The sequence below is a fragment of the Acanthochromis polyacanthus genome, chromosome 1, assembly GCF_021347895.1.
Source record: "Acanthochromis polyacanthus isolate Apoly-LR-REF ecotype Palm Island chromosome 1, KAUST_Apoly_ChrSc, whole genome shotgun sequence".
NCBI classification, from domain to species: domain Eukaryota; kingdom Metazoa; phylum Chordata; class Actinopteri; family Pomacentridae; genus Acanthochromis; species Acanthochromis polyacanthus.
The window spans coordinates 36,089,299-36,105,561 of NC_067113.1; the positions used below are offsets into that span (position 1 = coordinate 36,089,299).

Below are 16,263 nucleotides of genomic sequence, written 5' to 3' on the forward strand. Positions count from 1 at the left end.
CACTGAACTAACTGCTGCTGTGTTTGCAGACTGAGATCGACGCCCGAGCCGAGCGCATCGACTCCGTCCAGGACTTCGGTCTGGGTCTGATCCGGTCGGGTCACGGCTCACAGGCAGAGATCCAGAAAGCTCTGAAGCAGCTGGAGGAAGCTAAAGCTGGTCTGGACCGGACCTGGCTGAACCGGAACACGACCCTGGAGCAGGCCCGAACCCTGCAGGTGATCATCAGACAGGAAGTTAGAACAGAGCATCCAGAACTGGTTTAATATTGATGTGTAATTAGAATAAATTATAATAAGTAAGTTATTTATATAACACCTTTCACAGATACAATAATAAAACAAGGATGCAAACTAAAACAATATGGCTAAAGGCTTTAACCCTGCTGTCGTCCTGAGGGTCAAAGTGATCCGTTTTAAAGTTTGAAAATGTGGGAAAATGTAATATTTTCACAGTGAAAATTCTGATGTCCACATTTTTAACATTTTTGGGAAATTTTCTAACATTTTTTGGTGGATAAAATGTGAAGTAAAATGTTTAAGAACAAAATCCAACGAATTTCACTGGATTTTGGTTGATTTTTATGTGAATGTTCTTAAAGAAAACCGAGTTTTATGTAAAACTCGGTTTTCTTTAAGAACATTCACATAAAAATCAACCAAAATCCAGCAAAATTAACTGGAGTTTGGTTGATTTTTATGTGAATGTTAAGAAACATTTTTTGACATTTCTTTTTTCACCAAAAAATGTTCAAAGATTTCCCAAAAATGTTGAAAATGTGGACATCAGAAGTTTCACTGTGGAAAATAAATTTGTTTTCCCACATTTTAAAACAGGTCAATTTTGACCAGCAGGACGACACGAGAGTTAAAGTAAAATAAAACAAAAAAACAGAATTTATGAGCAGCTTGGAAAAGCATAATGAGTTCTTGGACTATTACCTTTGTTTTAATATATATAATTTTATTTTTGTGAACTGTTTAAGACCCGAAACTGGTGTAAAAATGTCCAAAATGACTGAAAAGTTGTCATTTTGAACAAGCTTTGTATGTAATTTCTGAGTTCTCTGTCCTCTGGTTCCACAGAGCTGCAGGACTTTAGATTAAAAAGAACCACAGGGAAGAAAAATACGAGTGTCTTAAATAACGTCTGTTGCTTAGAGTTTAGAGGGTTAAAATATTTCTGCGTTCATAATTTAGATTTATTTATATAACCGTGTGCAGGGGGTTCTGGTCTTGTTCTCATGTTAAATCAAACCTGTATGATGCAGAGAACATGCGGTCTGTCAGTTAACATGTTTTATTTTAGTCTCAGACTGTTATGTGGCTGATGGCTGATAGTTACTGGTTTTATTGAGTATGATAACTGAGGGGTCCTGCTCCCTCCGCATCATCTAGCTTCTGTCTGGTTTAGTTTCATTAACTCAGCTCCATTGATGATCCTGTCTCTGTAGATGTTCCTGTCCTCAGTGGAGCAGTGTGAGAGCTGGCTCAGCAGCAACGAGGCCTTCATCTCCAACCAGGACCTCGGGGTGAGGAGGGAGGACTTCTTGTGGTAAATAACCCGACACAGGAAACACCGAGGCTGACTCAGATCTGCTGTGTTTGTTCCTCCAGAACTCTGTGATGGAGGTGGAGACGCTGCAGAGGAAGCAGGTCCAGTTTGAGGAGGCTCTGGAGGCTCAGTGGGAGCAGCTGGACCAGGTGGACAAACTGGGCCAGACCATGATCCAGCAGAAACACTACGACGCTGACAACATCCGGACCAAGAGCAGAGCGCTGAACCGCAGGTAGGGACAAGAAATAACCCTGACCATCACACCTGAGAGGGAACGTTTAGTCAGTCTGATGCTGCAGTCATGTTTGAATTAACAGCTGAATAATAATGAACTATAGCAGCTGTCACCATGGTAACCGTGCACGGAGGTGGAGAGGGCTCAGATGATCTAAACATTAAAAATGCAAAAACCTGAACTAAAACAAAACTGAAGCACATTTTTGTCAAAACACAGAAGTCTTCAGGAATTGTTTTTAGTCAGTCATGATGTCATTTCCTGTCACATGGTGTCGGCCATGTTCAATGCAGAAGCAGCTGATTGGTCATGTGACTTGAATGTTTATGATGTCAGAACTTATTCCAGTGAAGCTCAGTAACTCTTTATTAAATAAATAGAAATTCACCCAAAGAGAATGGGACAACTTCTGGGGAAAAAAAGAGGAAAATGGTTTTGATTTTTCTTTTTCTAATGCAATCTTTTAAAAAGCAAATTAAAAATGTTATGGACACGCAGCTTCTGTAAAAGTTCAGAGTAGTTCAGACTAAATTTTTTCCATCCGGTCTGATATTTACCGTTTAGAATTTTGTCTCTTCCATTTACTCTTTGAAGTGTGGCATTTTAAAATGCTTGTGTTTACCTGTGTGTCTGCTCACCTGTGTAGGCGGAGTCAGCTGCAGCAGCAGAGCAGATCTCGTCATAAAGCTCTGGATCGTTCCCTGCAGCTGCAGCAGTTTTTATCCAGCAGTTACCAGGTAACCTGATGTTCTCAGGTGTGTGTTCTCAAAGTGTGTGTGTTCTCCAGGTGTGTGTGTAGTGACGGTGTGTGTGTTCTCCAGGTGTGTGTGTTCTCAGGTGTGTGTGTTCTCAGGTGTGTGTAGTGACGGTGTGTGTTCTCCAGGTGTGTGTGTTCTCAGGTGTGTGTAGTGACGGTGTGTGTTCTCCAGGTGTGTGTAGTGACGGTGTGTGTTCTCCAGGTGTGTGTGGTGAAGGTGTGTGTAGTGAAGGTGTGTGTAGTGACGGTGTGTGTTCTCCAGGTGTGTGTAGTGACGGTGTGTGTTCTCCAGGTGTGTGTGGTGAAGGTGTGTGTAGTGAAGGTGTGTGTAGTGACGGTGTGTGTTCTCCAGGTGTGTGTAGTGACGGTGTGTGTTCTTCAGGTGTGTGTGGTGAAGGTGTGTGTTCTCCAGGTGTGTGTAGTGAAGATGTGTGTAGTGAAGGTGTGTGTAGTGACGGTGTGTGTTCTCCAGGTGTGTGTAGTGACGGTGTGTGTTCTCCAGGTGTGTGTTTGGCTGAATGAGCGTAATGCCGTGGCGTTGGATGAGAGCTGGAGGGAACCAACCAACCTTCAGGCCAAACTGCTGAAACATCAGAGCTTCGAGGCTGAGATCCTCGCTAACCGCTACAGAGTGGATGCCCTCACTAAGGTGTTTAACTGATCAGTCTGGTGAAATCCAGTTGTTTTTTTTATTTCATAGAGGTTTTTCCTCAACACTTCAGTTGTTTATCCATATTGTTTGGATGAATCTGATCCTTCATGTGTCTGACTGCTACAGGAGGGAGAGAAGCTTCTGTCTGAGTCTCGATCAGCTGATGTGAAGGTTGGACCTCGACTCAGAGAGCTGATGGACAGCTGGGACGCTCTGATTCAAAACTGCAAGGAGAAGAAGACCCGACTGCAGGAAGCCTACCAGGTTCACAACCATTCATGCATGTTTGTTACTAAATCTGATCTTTACACCTGAACTGATCCAATCTTAACTTAAACCTAAAGTACCCTGTACCTAAACCTAACTTAACCTGGCATTGACCTAACCTTAACCTAGCATTGACTTAAACTTAACCTAGCATTGACTTAAACTTAACCTAGCATTGACTTAAACTTAACCTAGCACTGACCTAAACTTAACCTAGCATTGACCTAACCTTAACCTAGCATTGACTTAAACTTAACCTAGCATTGACTTAAACTTAACCTAGCATTGACCTAACCTTAACCTAGCATTGACCTAACCTTAACCTAGCATTGACCTGAACTTAACCTAGCATTGACCTAACCTTAACCTAGCATTGACCTAACCTTAACCTAGCATTGACCTAACCTTAACCTAGCATTGACCTAACCTTAACCTAGCATTGACCTAACCTTAACCTAGCATTGACCTAACCTTAACCTAGCATTGACCTAACCTTAACCTAGCATTGACCTAACCTTAACCTAGCATTGACCTAAACTTAACTTCACCTAAACTGAACCTATTGTTAAAGTTACCTCAAATGTAACCTAACGTAATCTTACCCTGTCTTGAACTTAAATCTGACCTGATTTACTTTAAACTTATTATTAATGTAATGTAATGTAAACCGAACCTCACATTAACTTAAACCTAACATACACTAAACCTGACTTTAACTTAAATCTGACGTAACACACACTAAACCTAATGTTAACATAAACATAACCTAAATATCCTGATTCTTACATTAACTTAAACCCAATCTAATGCATCCTAAACCTAGTCTAACCCTAAACCCAACAGAAGATGCCTTAAACTTCACAGACCATAAACCTACTGTTAACTTTAATCTAATGCGTGCTAGACCCAAGGTAACCTTAAGCTAACTGTAGCTTTAACCTAAATCTGATGTTCACATAAACCTAACCTCATGTACACTAAAGCTAAGGAAACTCAAAGCTAACGCTGACCTAAAATTAAACATTTGAAACGCTTTCTGTCAGCAGTGAGGGTAGTAAACTACTGAAAGGACTCAGTGTTGTTTGTGTCTTCAGGCGCTGCAGTTCCAGCGATCATTGGATGACATGGAGCAGTGTGTTGCATCAGTGGAGAGAGAACTGACCAATGAGGACTGTGGCAGTGACTTACCTTCTGTCAACAGGCTGCTGAAGGCTCTGCAGGGCCTGGAGGAGGAAGTGGACGGACACCGGGACCGAATCCAGGTGATCCATGTTCATCTTTGTGGTTTTAAAACTTCAGATCTTTGGCTTAAGGTTCAATACTGTAGGGGTTCCTTAGGAGTGCATCTTTGGACTGTTTTCTTTAAACTGGGGAGTTGTTCAGAAGCAGCCCCATTGCATGATGCCGCCACCACCGTGCTTCACTGTAGAGACGTTTTTAGAGGATATACATTCATTTTATTTTGTTTTTTGTTCAGGGTCTGGTGGAGACGGCGAAGAGCTTCCACTCTCAGGGAAACTTCCTGGCTGAGGAGATCCAGACCAGAGTGGCTCATACCATCAACAAGTATGCTAACAAGCTAACCTGTTGTACTGTGATTAGTCTGCTGTATGGTGGGGGTTGTACATCTGTAAGTTTATATGAAGAGCAGCACGACTTTTATTTAATCTTTAGAAGCCCAACACTGGCCGTTGAAGTAGCCCTTATAGGATAGAACTTGAAAATAAAGGTACCCTTAAAAACACCTTACAAGGTGAAAGAGAATCATTGGATCGTAGCAGATCTTCAGATTTTGTCATGTTGCAACAAAGGACTGATGCAGAACAGACAGAATATCGTGCAAAAGAGAAAGGCCACATACTACTGCAGAAACAGGAAATGAGTGCTTCATGGTCACATCAAAAGTATTATTGGAGAACAGAAAGTCAGAATGCAAACTGGAAACCTGCACCGATCAGGCGTCGCATTGTGACCACCTATCTGATATTGTGTATGGTCAGAAGTGCTCTGAACCAGAAGGACCTCAGAGTGTCCTTTGGGTTCTGGACCAGGATGTTGGTGGTAGATCCTTTGGGTGCATCCTGTTGTTTGATCAGAATGGGGTCTAGGAGGTTTGGAGGTCAAATCAACATCTTGGGTGTCATGTTCCCCAAGATGTTCTTGATTGTTTCCTGTGTTTATGTGGTGGGGTGGGTCTTCCTGTGGGGGTAGACCAGTGACATTTAGGACTTCCATTTGCATGGAGTAGTGTTCTGGGACAACGTTTATTTGGGTGTCTAACTCTCATCAACGCGGACATCAGGATCCAAGGTTTTCCAGCAGAACTCCATAGAACCTATTTGTTCAACGTTATTCCACCTGTCTGTGATCATAATGTTGTGGCTGATGGGTGTATCAGCGTGTTAAATAGCTGGGTGATAGTATGATCAGTACTGAGTGTTGCTGGTGTTTAATTTACATAATTAGTGACAATAATAATGCTGTGTACTTGATTTATGTAGCGTGGAGAATAAATAAATCCGTAGTTCACAGTGGTGAGGTGTAAGTAGATTCCTCTGTATTGTTATTGAAATAGCAGCCACACATGGTGCTCAGAGGTGTTAACATGAATCTTCTATCAGGTACAACGGTCTGTCGGAGCCCATGCAGAACCGCCGGGAGACCCTGGAGGCCTGGCAGGTTCTGTTCCAGTTCTACAGAGACCTGGAGGAGGAGGTGGCCTGGCTGAGCGACAGACTGCCCTCCATCACGGCCACAGACTGGGGGAGTTCACTGAGCAGCATCCAGCAGCTGCTCCACAAACACCAGGTAGTAACTGTAGTGTCAGAATGTAAATGTAGCTTCAGATGGTAAATGTAGTGTCAGAATGTAAATGTAGCTTCAGAGGGTAAATGTAGTGTCAGAATGTAAATGTAGCTTCAGAGGGTAAATGTAGCGTTAGAATGTAAATGTAGCTTCAGATGGTAAATGTAGCGTTAGAATGTAAATGTAGCTTCAGAGGGTAAATGTAGTGTCAGAATGTAAATGTAGCTTCAGATGGTAAATGTAGTGTTAGAATGTAAATGTAGCTTCAGATGGTAAATGTAGCGTTAGAATGTAAATGTAGCTTCAGAGGGTAAATGTAGTGTCAGAATGTAAATGTAGCTTCAGATGGTAAATGTAGTGTCAGAATGTAAATGTAGCTTCAGATGGTAAATGTAGTGTCAGAATGTAAATGTAGCTTCAGAGGGTAAATGTAGCGTTATAATGTAAATGTAGCTTCAGAGGGTAACTGTAGTGTTAGAATGTAAATGTAGCTTCAGAGGGTAAATGTAGTGTCAGAATGTAAATGTAGCTTCAGAGGGTAACTGTAGTGTTAGAATGTAAATGTAGCTTCAGAGGGTAAATGTAGTGTCAGAATGTAAATATAGCTTCAGAGGGTAAATGTACCGTTAGAATGTAAATGTAGCTTCAGAGGGTAAATGTAGTGTCAGAATGTAAATGTAGCTTCAGAGGGTAAATGTAGCGTTAGAATGTAAATGTAGCTTCAGAGGGTAAATGTAGCGTTATAATGTAAATGTAGCTTCAGAGGGTAAATGTAGCGTTAGAATGTAAATATAGCTTCAGAGGGTAAATGTACCGTTAGAATGTAAATGTAGCTTCAGAGGGTAAATGTAGTGTCAGAATGTAAATGTAGCTTCAGATGGTAAATGTAGTGTTAGAATGTAAATGTAGCTTCAGATGGTAAATGTAGCGTTAGAATGTAAATGTAGCTTCAGAGGGTAAATGTAGTGTCAGAATGTAAATGTAGCTTCAGATGGTAAATGTAGTGTCAGAATGTAAATGTAGCTTCAGATGGTAAATGTAGTGTCAGAATGTAAATGTAGCTTCAGAGGGTAAATGTAGCGTTATAATGTAAATGTAGCTTCAGAGGGTAACTGTAGTGTTAGAATGTAAATGTAGCTTCAGAGGGTAAATGTAGTGTCAGAATGTAAATGTAGCTTCAGAGGGTAACTGTAGTGTTAGAATGTAAATGTAGCTTCAGAGGGTAAATGTAGTGTCAGAATGTAAATATAGCTTCAGAGGGTAAATGTAGTGTCAGAATGTAAATGTAGCTTCAGAGGGTAAATGTAGTGTCAGAATGTAAATGTAGCTTCAGAGGGTAAATGTAGCGTTAGAATGTAAATGTAGCTTCAGAGGGTAAATGTAGCGTTATAATGTAAATGTAGCTTCAGAGGGTAAATGTACCGTTAGAATATAAATGTAGCTCAGATGGTAAATGTAGCGTTATAATGTAAATGTAGCTTCAGAGGGTAACTGTAGTGTTAGAATGTAAATGTAGCTTCAGAGGGTAAATGTAGTGTCAGAATGTAAATGTAGCTTCAGAGGGTAAATGTATCGTTAGAATGTAAATGTAGCTTCAGAGGGTAAATGTAGCGTTATAATGTAAATGTAGCTTCAGAGGGTAAATGTAGTGTCAGAATGTAAATGTAGCTTCAGAGGGTAAATGTACCGTTAGAATGTAAATGTAGCTCAGATGGTAAATGTAGTGTCAGAATGTAAATGTAGCTTCAGAGGGTAAATGTAGTGTCAGAATGTAAATGTAGCTTCAGAGGGTAAATGTACCGTTAGAATGTAAATGTAGCTCAGATGGTAAATGTAGCGTTATAATGTAAATGTAGCTTCAGAGGGTAACTGTAGTGTTAGAATGTAAATGTAGCTTCAGAGGGTAAATGTAGTGTCAGAATGTAAATGTAGCTTCAGAGGGTAAATGTACCGTTAGAATGTAAATGTAGCTTCAGAGGGTAAATGTAGCGTTATAATGTAAATGTAGCTTCAGAGGGTAAATGTAGTGTCAGAATGTAAATGTAGCTTCAGAGGGTAACTGTAGTGTTAGAATGTAAATGTAGCTTCAGAGGGTAAATGTAGTGTCAGAATGTAAATGTAGCTTCAGAGGGTAAATGTACCGTTAGAATGTAAATGTAGCTCAGATGGTAAATGTAGTGTCAGAATGTAAATGTAGCTTCAGAGGGTAAATGTACCGTTAGAATGTAAATGTAGCTTCAGAGGGTAAATGTAGCGTTAGAATGTAAATGTAGCTTCAGAGGGTAAATGTAGCATTAGAATGTAAATGTAGCTTCAGAGGGTAAATGTAGTGTTAGAATGTAAATGTAGCTTCAGATGGTAACTCTAGCGTTGGATGGTGAATGTCGTATTTTTTTTCCAGGCTGTGATGCAGGAGATCTCAGGTCGCACCCCATTGGTCCAGGCTGTCCAGGAGGCGGGACACAGTCTGGTGAGGACCTATCAGCTGTTTGATTTCAGCAACACATTCAGGCCTGGTTGAAGCTCTAATCTTCGTATAATCGACTCTTTCAGGTCAGGGGTCGACACTTCGCGTCTCACGACATCCGAGAGCGTCTGGAGGAGCTGAAGAGTCTCCATGAGAAGCTGCTGAAGGAGGCGGAGAAGAAGGGGAAGCTCCTGCAGGAGGCGCTGAACATCCACACCTTCCTCACAGAAGTAACACCATTGTTTTATTGTTTGTGTGTGTGTTCTTTCCATTTGTCGATAACTGTCTAATCTACTTCAGCCTTGGTGGGAGAATCGTTGGAGACTTGGAACTGTAGCGTCTGATAATGAAACTTTGTCCGACGTGACTCAAACTTTGTCCGACGTGACTCAAACTTTGTCCGACGTGACTCAAACTTTGTCCGACGTGACTCAAACTTTGTCTAGAATGACTCAAACGTTGTCTAGAATGACTCAAACGTTGTCTAGCATGACTCAAACTTTGTAAAAAACCCATGCCTGGTGTACATCCTGGTCAAGTTTGAGCTGTCGGGGTTACCATGTTTGAGTTTATAGCTTTTGAAAATGTGAAAAAATGACATGAAATTGTCCAAAATATGACGCATAATTCAAAATGAGTGACTTCCTGTTGTGTTTTCAGCTTTTTTGTGCGTTCTGACAAGTTGAAGTTGCGTTACGAATTTCATAGCTGTAGTGGAAACGTGCATTGGAAATTTTCACACATTTAGTGTCAAATGTATTCCCTTCGTCCCACAAATAAAGTAAACATTTTTTACACAGTAAAGTAAATGCTAGCATAAACCTGGGTTCTTATTCATTCGTGTTTCTGTGTTCAGCTGTCGGAGATGCAGATCTGGTTGGAGGAGCAGCGAGTCGGTTTGGAGTCCCGGGACTGTGGGAGGACTGAGGAGGCGACGGAGGCTCTGCTGAGGAGGCTGGACTCTGTGGATGTGGAGCTGGAGAACCAGAGGAGGACGGTGGAGAAGCTGCAGGAGAACGGAGCGTCGCTGCAGCACCTCCGACATCCAGACAGGTCGGTCGTGTTCCAACAGATCTTTATTTTAAAGTCTAAAACGTAAATTAAAACTCCTCACCGTGTTTCTCTCTCAGCCGTCTGGTCAGCGAGTCTCTCCCCGCCGTCCTAGAAAAATTTGAGACTCTCCTCAAACTGTCTGCGTGTCGTCGCGCCGCCCTGGAGGATCAGCTCCGCCTCTACGTGTACGAGAGAGAGGCCAAAGAACTACAAACATGGCTGACCTCCAGGAGGACGGTGGCAGAGTCTGAGGACTGTGGACAAGATCTGGAGGATGTGGAGGTGAGACAGGAGGCTAAATAATCAGACATGTAGACTGAAAACTCATGATTTTAAGCTGAGATTAGGTTATTTTACTGCACCTTCTGATGTCGTTTAAACATTTCTGTCTACTCTGTTTAAAAAAACGAAAAGAAAAATACTGTCACTCTTGTATAATCTGAGTTTTTTCTAGATTATATCTTATGTATTTTTTATTTTATCTTATTTATTTTGTCTTCACTTTCTACCCTAATATTCTGTAGTATCTTATTGTTTCCTCCTTTATTGAATATCCAGCTGCTGTAACAACCTAAATTTCCCTCCAGGCATTAATAAAGTTATTTAAATCTAAAAAATATTTGAAGCTCATCCATAATAACTCAAAAATTGCAAAAATGGCCAAAAGAACTTTCAAAATTAGTCCAAATTTACTCTAACTTCTCTGAAAATTAGTTGTGAATTGTGCAAACTGGCTCAATAAATGTCACAAAATGCATAAATTGTCTGAAATACGTGCAGACCAGATAAAGGAATTGCTAAAATACCCCTTATACCCCTTTTTTGAATGTCGAAAATGACTCAAACTTTGTCCAAAATGACTCAAGCTTTGTTCAAAATGACAGTTCGTTAGTGAACAGACATCTTTAAAGTAATCTTCTAAACCTGCCAGCTGGTTTTGGGATTTCTATTAGTAATCAAACCACATTTTATGGTTTAAAATACATAAGTTTCCAGTGTGTAATATGTTAAATATTCACTAGTATTTAAAAGTAAAAAAAAGCCGACTTTTAACACTGAGATGGAAAATATTCAGGTTACACTTTGTAGCTCCGACACTGAAACCACATGTCCCTCCGTCCACCTGCAGGTCCTCCAGAAGAAGCTGGAGGTTCTGGTGTCGGAGGTGTCCGGTCTGGGTCGCAGCCGGCTGACCTCGGTGCAGCAGCTGGGTCGGGGGCTGCAGCAGGACGGTCAGGCCCGGAGGAGGGACGACGCTCTGAGCCGGCTGTGGGACGAACTGAACGGCAGCATCAGAACCAGAGAGCAGGTAGAGATCCATAAATGTGAGCCAGCAGGGTGGTTCTGGACAGGTGGAGGCGGACAGTGATGGTTTGTGTCCCGTGTTCTCCAGAACCTGCAGGCAGCGAGGGAAGTCCACCAGTTCAACCACGACGTGGACGAGCTGAAGGGCTGGATGTTAGAGAAGGAGGCGGTTCTGGACTCGGAGGATCAGGGACACGACCTGCAGGCGATCCAGACTCTGCTGAGGCAACACGAGGCTCTGGAGGTAAGAAAAGACGGAACAATCAGGAAACTATAGGGGCAAGGAGGAGAAAAGAAAGAAGCTCGTAACAAAGCTGCTGGTTAGTCGACTTAATGCTCATTCTCAGTACAAATATTTTTAGTTTATGGCTTATTTCTAAACATATATAATATCTCTCTAATCGTCAGGGTTCGTCTGCTTCACCTTCTTGGATTTACTTGAAACTTTTAGTCATAAAATCTGGGATGTAGGGCTGGGCGATTATAGCCAAAAAATTAAATCTCGAAATCCGATAAACGATTTTAATCGATTTTTTTTTTCTGTGTAAAGAAAGACAATTAAACATTATTCAAAAATAGGATCTTTTACTGAATGCCAAAACGTCAGCATTTAACTGTATAGGCAGTGTAGTTATTCCTGAGGTAATTTTAACTTGCATGGGCATGCATTAGGGTGAGGCTCTTGGAGCTGGCCTCGGTGCATGTAAGGCCACGCCTGACACTTTGCTCCCACTCTGCCGGGTGCTTCTGCTTGAGCTGCTGAAAGACATTTGTTGTGCTACTTGCCTTCGTTTTCACCGTCTTTTTACAAACTCTGCACAACACCTCGGTCTGTTCCGTGTCCGACCTCGCATATCAAACCAAGTCCATACTACTGAAGTCACGGTACCCTTTTTTTGCACAATATCCTCCTCATTTTCTTCTCCTTTCTCCACCTCCATCTCTCATGCGTATCCCTGTCATATGTTTGTGTGTTCTTCGTCTATCACTCAATTATAAGAGACTGTAGACTGTGCTACAGCGCCAGTCCTCCTGGTATGGCGACTGTGTGTAAAAAAAAAAAATAGCAGAGGGACATTAACATTAAACTCGATGTTGAGATTTAATTTTTACACATCGATTGAAAAAATAAAATCGAATTAATTCGACATATCGCCCAGCTCTATCTGGATGTTTAAAATAATATATGTGAAGTTTTATATATGTATGTATATCCAACATTTTGTTTTTGTGAATAATATAAATGCACAGAGTGGCTGAAGCTGTTTTTGTCTTTCCATCATAATTCTTTATCAAGATGGTTTAGGTTGTTACGTTTTTTCAGGTCTTTATATTTTATATCATTTACTGACCATGTTGATCTCTTGTTTAACTTTGCTCACTTGGCAATAAAATATTTTCAGATTCTGATCAAATAATTGAAGCACTGAGTCCTTCCAGTTGTCGCTTTTCTAAAATAATTTCTGCTCCACCATCTCTGATTTGTCTGAAATTTCTGTAGCATAAAATATGGATGTTTATAAAGATATCTGTGAAATCACAGCTTGATTCTCTAGGTAACATTTTCCAAAAATTGCCTGTTGACAAACTTTTAGCAGTTTTTTTTCTCACATTCAAACTTGAGGCTGTTTGAACAACAGTTTGTGAGAATTAATTAAACCATTACACATAAAACCTGAAACTTTTTCTGTTATTTCTCATCATGTCATTGATTCAGAGTCTGGAATATTAGATGACAGCTTCTTTGTTTCATATTTTAGCTGCCCCATAATCAGTGAATGAACCTACTGGTCCAGTATCACAGATTCTAAATCAGTGTGAGGCAGTAAGATAATTCGTTTTTTGAAGGAAAAATAGTTTATATACTGTTTAAAAAGTCATCAAGACAAGTGAAAGTCTGAAACTAATTGTGAAAGAGTTACTGTTTGTAAAAAACAGATTTTTAATGAGGTTTTTTTCCAGTCAGCGTAAATGAACACTTTTTCCCTGATTAGATGTTATCTGTAATTTAAAAAACAGGAAAGAATCTGTAAGTTAACGGTGCAAAACATTTATTTACTCTTTTTCAGTTCAAAATAATATATGTACAGTTTGTTTATTTTATTACCGTTGAATTGTAAATTTACAATTTTTGGGGGAATTTTACGAGATACCAGTAATTTGTCAAAAACTTGTAAAACTGTAAAATCCTCAAAAAATTACAGGCAAGAATGTTTATACAGTGCAGATTAACGAGCTGTCAGAGGAACGATCTGGATGGATGAATGAACGATCAGGATGGATGAATGATCAGGATGAACGATCTGAATGAATGAATGAATGATCAGGATCAATGAATGATCTGAATGAATGAATGAATGAATGATCAGGATCAATGAATGAACGATCTGAATGAATGAATGATCAGAATGAATGAATGAATGATCAGGATCGATGAATGATCAGGATGGATGAATGAACGATCTGAATGAACGATCAGAATGAATGAATGATCAGGATGAATGAATGAACGATCAGGATGAACGATCTGAATGAATGAATGAATGATCAGGATGGATGAATGAACGATCAGAATGAATGAATGAACGATCAGAATGAATGAACGAACGATCTGGATGGATGAATGAATGATCAGGATGAATGAATGAATGATCAGGATGAATGAATGAATGATCAGGATGAATGAATGAATGATCAGAATGAATGAACGATCAGAATGAATGAACGAACGATCTGAATGAATGAATGAATGATCAGGATCAATGAATGATCTGAATGAATGAATGAATGAATGATCAGGATCAATGAATGAACGATCTGAATGAATGAATGATCAGAATGAATGAATGAATGATCAGGATCGATGAATGATCAGGATGGATGAATGAACGATCTGAATGAACGATCAGAATGAATGAATGATCAGGATGAATGAATGAACGATCAGGATGAACGATCTGAATGAATGAATGAATGATCAGGATGGATGAATGAACGATCAGAATGAATGAATGAACGATCAGAATGAATGAACGAACGATCTGGATGGATGAATGAACGATCTGAATGGATGAATGAATGATCAGGATGAATGAATGAATGATCAGAATGAATGAATGAACGATCAGAATGAATGAACGAACGATCTGGATGGATGAATGAACGATCTGAATGAATGAATGAATGATCAGGATCAATGAATGAACGATCAGGATGAATGAATGATCAGGATGGATGAATGAATGATCAGGATGAATGAATGATCAGGATGAATGAATGATCAGGATGGATGAATGAATGATCAGGATGAATGAATGAACGATCAGGATGAATGAATGAACGATCAGGATGAATGAATGAATGATCAGGATCGATGAACAGTCAGGATGAATGAATGAATGATCAGGATGGATGAATGAATGATCAGGATGGATGAATGAATGATCAGGATGGATGAATGAACGATCAGGATGAATGAATGAATGATCAGGATCGATGAACAGTCAGGATGAATGAATGAATGAACGATCAGAATGAATGATCAGGATGGATGAATGAACGATCAGGATGAATGAATGAATGATCAGGATCGATGAACAGTCAGAATGAATGAATGAATGAACGATCAGAATGAATGAACAGAATGAATGAATTCTGCCTCCGTCTCCCTTCAGACCGACCTGCTGCTGATCTCAGAGGAGGTGACCCGGTGCAGCGAGGCGGGCCGGGCTCTGAGCCGACGGCAGCCTCGGGTCAGAACCTCGGTGGCTCAGCGGCTGGAGGAGCTGCAGAGCTGCTGGACCAGCATCCAGGACAAATCCTCCCAGCGCCGGGCCAGACTGGGCCAGGCCGAGGACGTCCAGAGATACTTCTCCCAGTGCTCCGAGCTCATGTAGGTTCTGTCTGCAGTTCACGTCCAGAACCACTTCTGGAGCTTCTTTATTTTAAAGCTCAGGCATGCAACACAATATATCCAGAAGAATAACGTCAGGTTGTTCTCCGTCATTCAGAGAAGAGTTTTCCAGATGCAGGTTTGTAAATAAATATGCAACTTAATAACCATAAGTAGTAAATGTAATTATTTCCTGATAAAGTACCTATAAACAGCCCCAGATGTCAGAGTAAAACTGCATGTTAGTGTTTCAGTCGTCGGTGATTCACGTGTTCCAGCTGTCCTCACATGTTAAAAATCTGGAACTAATGTTGTCTTCTCATACTGTAGATGTTGAAATCTCTGCCAAACTGACTCAAACTTTGTCCAGAATCACTCAAACTTTGTCCAAAATGACTCAAACTGACTGATGGAATGACTTTTATCTCCTAGTAATCATCTGAGCTGAATCTTTCCATCAGTTGAAGACCAGATGTTCTGCTGTTTCAGGGCCTGGCTGAAGGAGATGCTGTCCCTGGTGAAGGTGGACATCAAGAGTTTGGAGGGAAGCGACCTCGAGCAGCTCATCAAAAAACACAACGAGTACCGAGTCCAGATGGACCGGCAGCTCAGCAGATCTCAGGCTGTGAAGGACGAAGGACGGCGGCTGATGGAGGACAGAAACTTCATGTCTCAGGAGGTGAAGCAGCAGCAATTCTACAATTGATGGAATTAATGTTGTTTTATGTTTAAGTATTCTTCACAGGGGCAAATGAAACGACCTATAAGTAGGTCGAATTGAGATCTATAAGATGGACTTATAAAAAGTGAAATAAGGAAGAATGCCATGGAAAATGTAAAGACTGTCAAATGTGTTGTCTGTATTATTATTGTGAAGTACGAAAGCATCTCCTAAATGTTTTTTTTTGTATATATAAATGTGTGTTCAATAAAAAATTAAGTTCCAAAAAAAAGAAGCAGCAGCATGAATCTGAAACACTCTGAAGAAGATCTGACTCGTGTTAATTTTTCTCCAGGTGGAGGAATGGATCTGTGACCTGGAGGATCTGGAGCTGCAGCTGGAGAAGGTTTGGGAGGAGAGTCGGCTGCTGTACCAGGAGGAGCTGGAGATCAGCCTCCTGCAGAAGGAGCTGGACCAGGCCGAACGCTGGCTGAGCTCCTACGAAGCAACGCTGACCGCTGAAGACTACGGGGTGAGGAGGAGGAGAAGAGGAGGAGAGGACAGGTAGAGAGGAAGAGGAGGACGGGTAGAGAGGAAGAGGAGGACGGGTAG

The 16,263-nt window shown here is 40.9% G+C and overlaps 1 protein-coding gene across 2 annotated transcripts in view; it reads left to right on the forward strand.

The window, feature by feature from the left end:
* Positions 1 to 16,263, forward strand: part of sptbn5 (spectrin, beta, non-erythrocytic 5) — a 68,671-nt gene that overhangs the window by 37,814 nt on the left and 14,594 nt on the right. For both annotated transcript variants that reach the window (XM_022211960.2, XM_051944467.1), the window contains 18 exons: positions 30 to 218; positions 1,454 to 1,531; positions 1,617 to 1,789; positions 2,439 to 2,529; positions 3,052 to 3,198; positions 3,328 to 3,465; positions 4,563 to 4,730; positions 4,946 to 5,034; positions 6,090 to 6,276; positions 8,675 to 8,743; positions 8,827 to 8,970; positions 9,597 to 9,793; positions 9,871 to 10,075; positions 10,923 to 11,102; positions 11,187 to 11,342; positions 14,773 to 14,990; positions 15,480 to 15,669; positions 16,007 to 16,183. In XM_022211960.2, the coding sequence (XP_022067652.2) occupies positions 30 to 218; positions 1,454 to 1,531; positions 1,617 to 1,789; positions 2,439 to 2,529; positions 3,052 to 3,198; positions 3,328 to 3,465; positions 4,563 to 4,730; positions 4,946 to 5,034; positions 6,090 to 6,276; positions 8,675 to 8,743; positions 8,827 to 8,970; positions 9,597 to 9,793; positions 9,871 to 10,075; positions 10,923 to 11,102; positions 11,187 to 11,342; positions 14,773 to 14,990; positions 15,480 to 15,669; positions 16,007 to 16,183 (2,796 nt within the window). The remainder of the gene's footprint in view (positions 1 to 29; positions 219 to 1,453; positions 1,532 to 1,616; positions 1,790 to 2,438; positions 2,530 to 3,051; positions 3,199 to 3,327; positions 3,466 to 4,562; positions 4,731 to 4,945; positions 5,035 to 6,089; positions 6,277 to 8,674; positions 8,744 to 8,826; positions 8,971 to 9,596; positions 9,794 to 9,870; positions 10,076 to 10,922; positions 11,103 to 11,186; positions 11,343 to 14,772; positions 14,991 to 15,479; positions 15,670 to 16,006; positions 16,184 to 16,263) is intronic.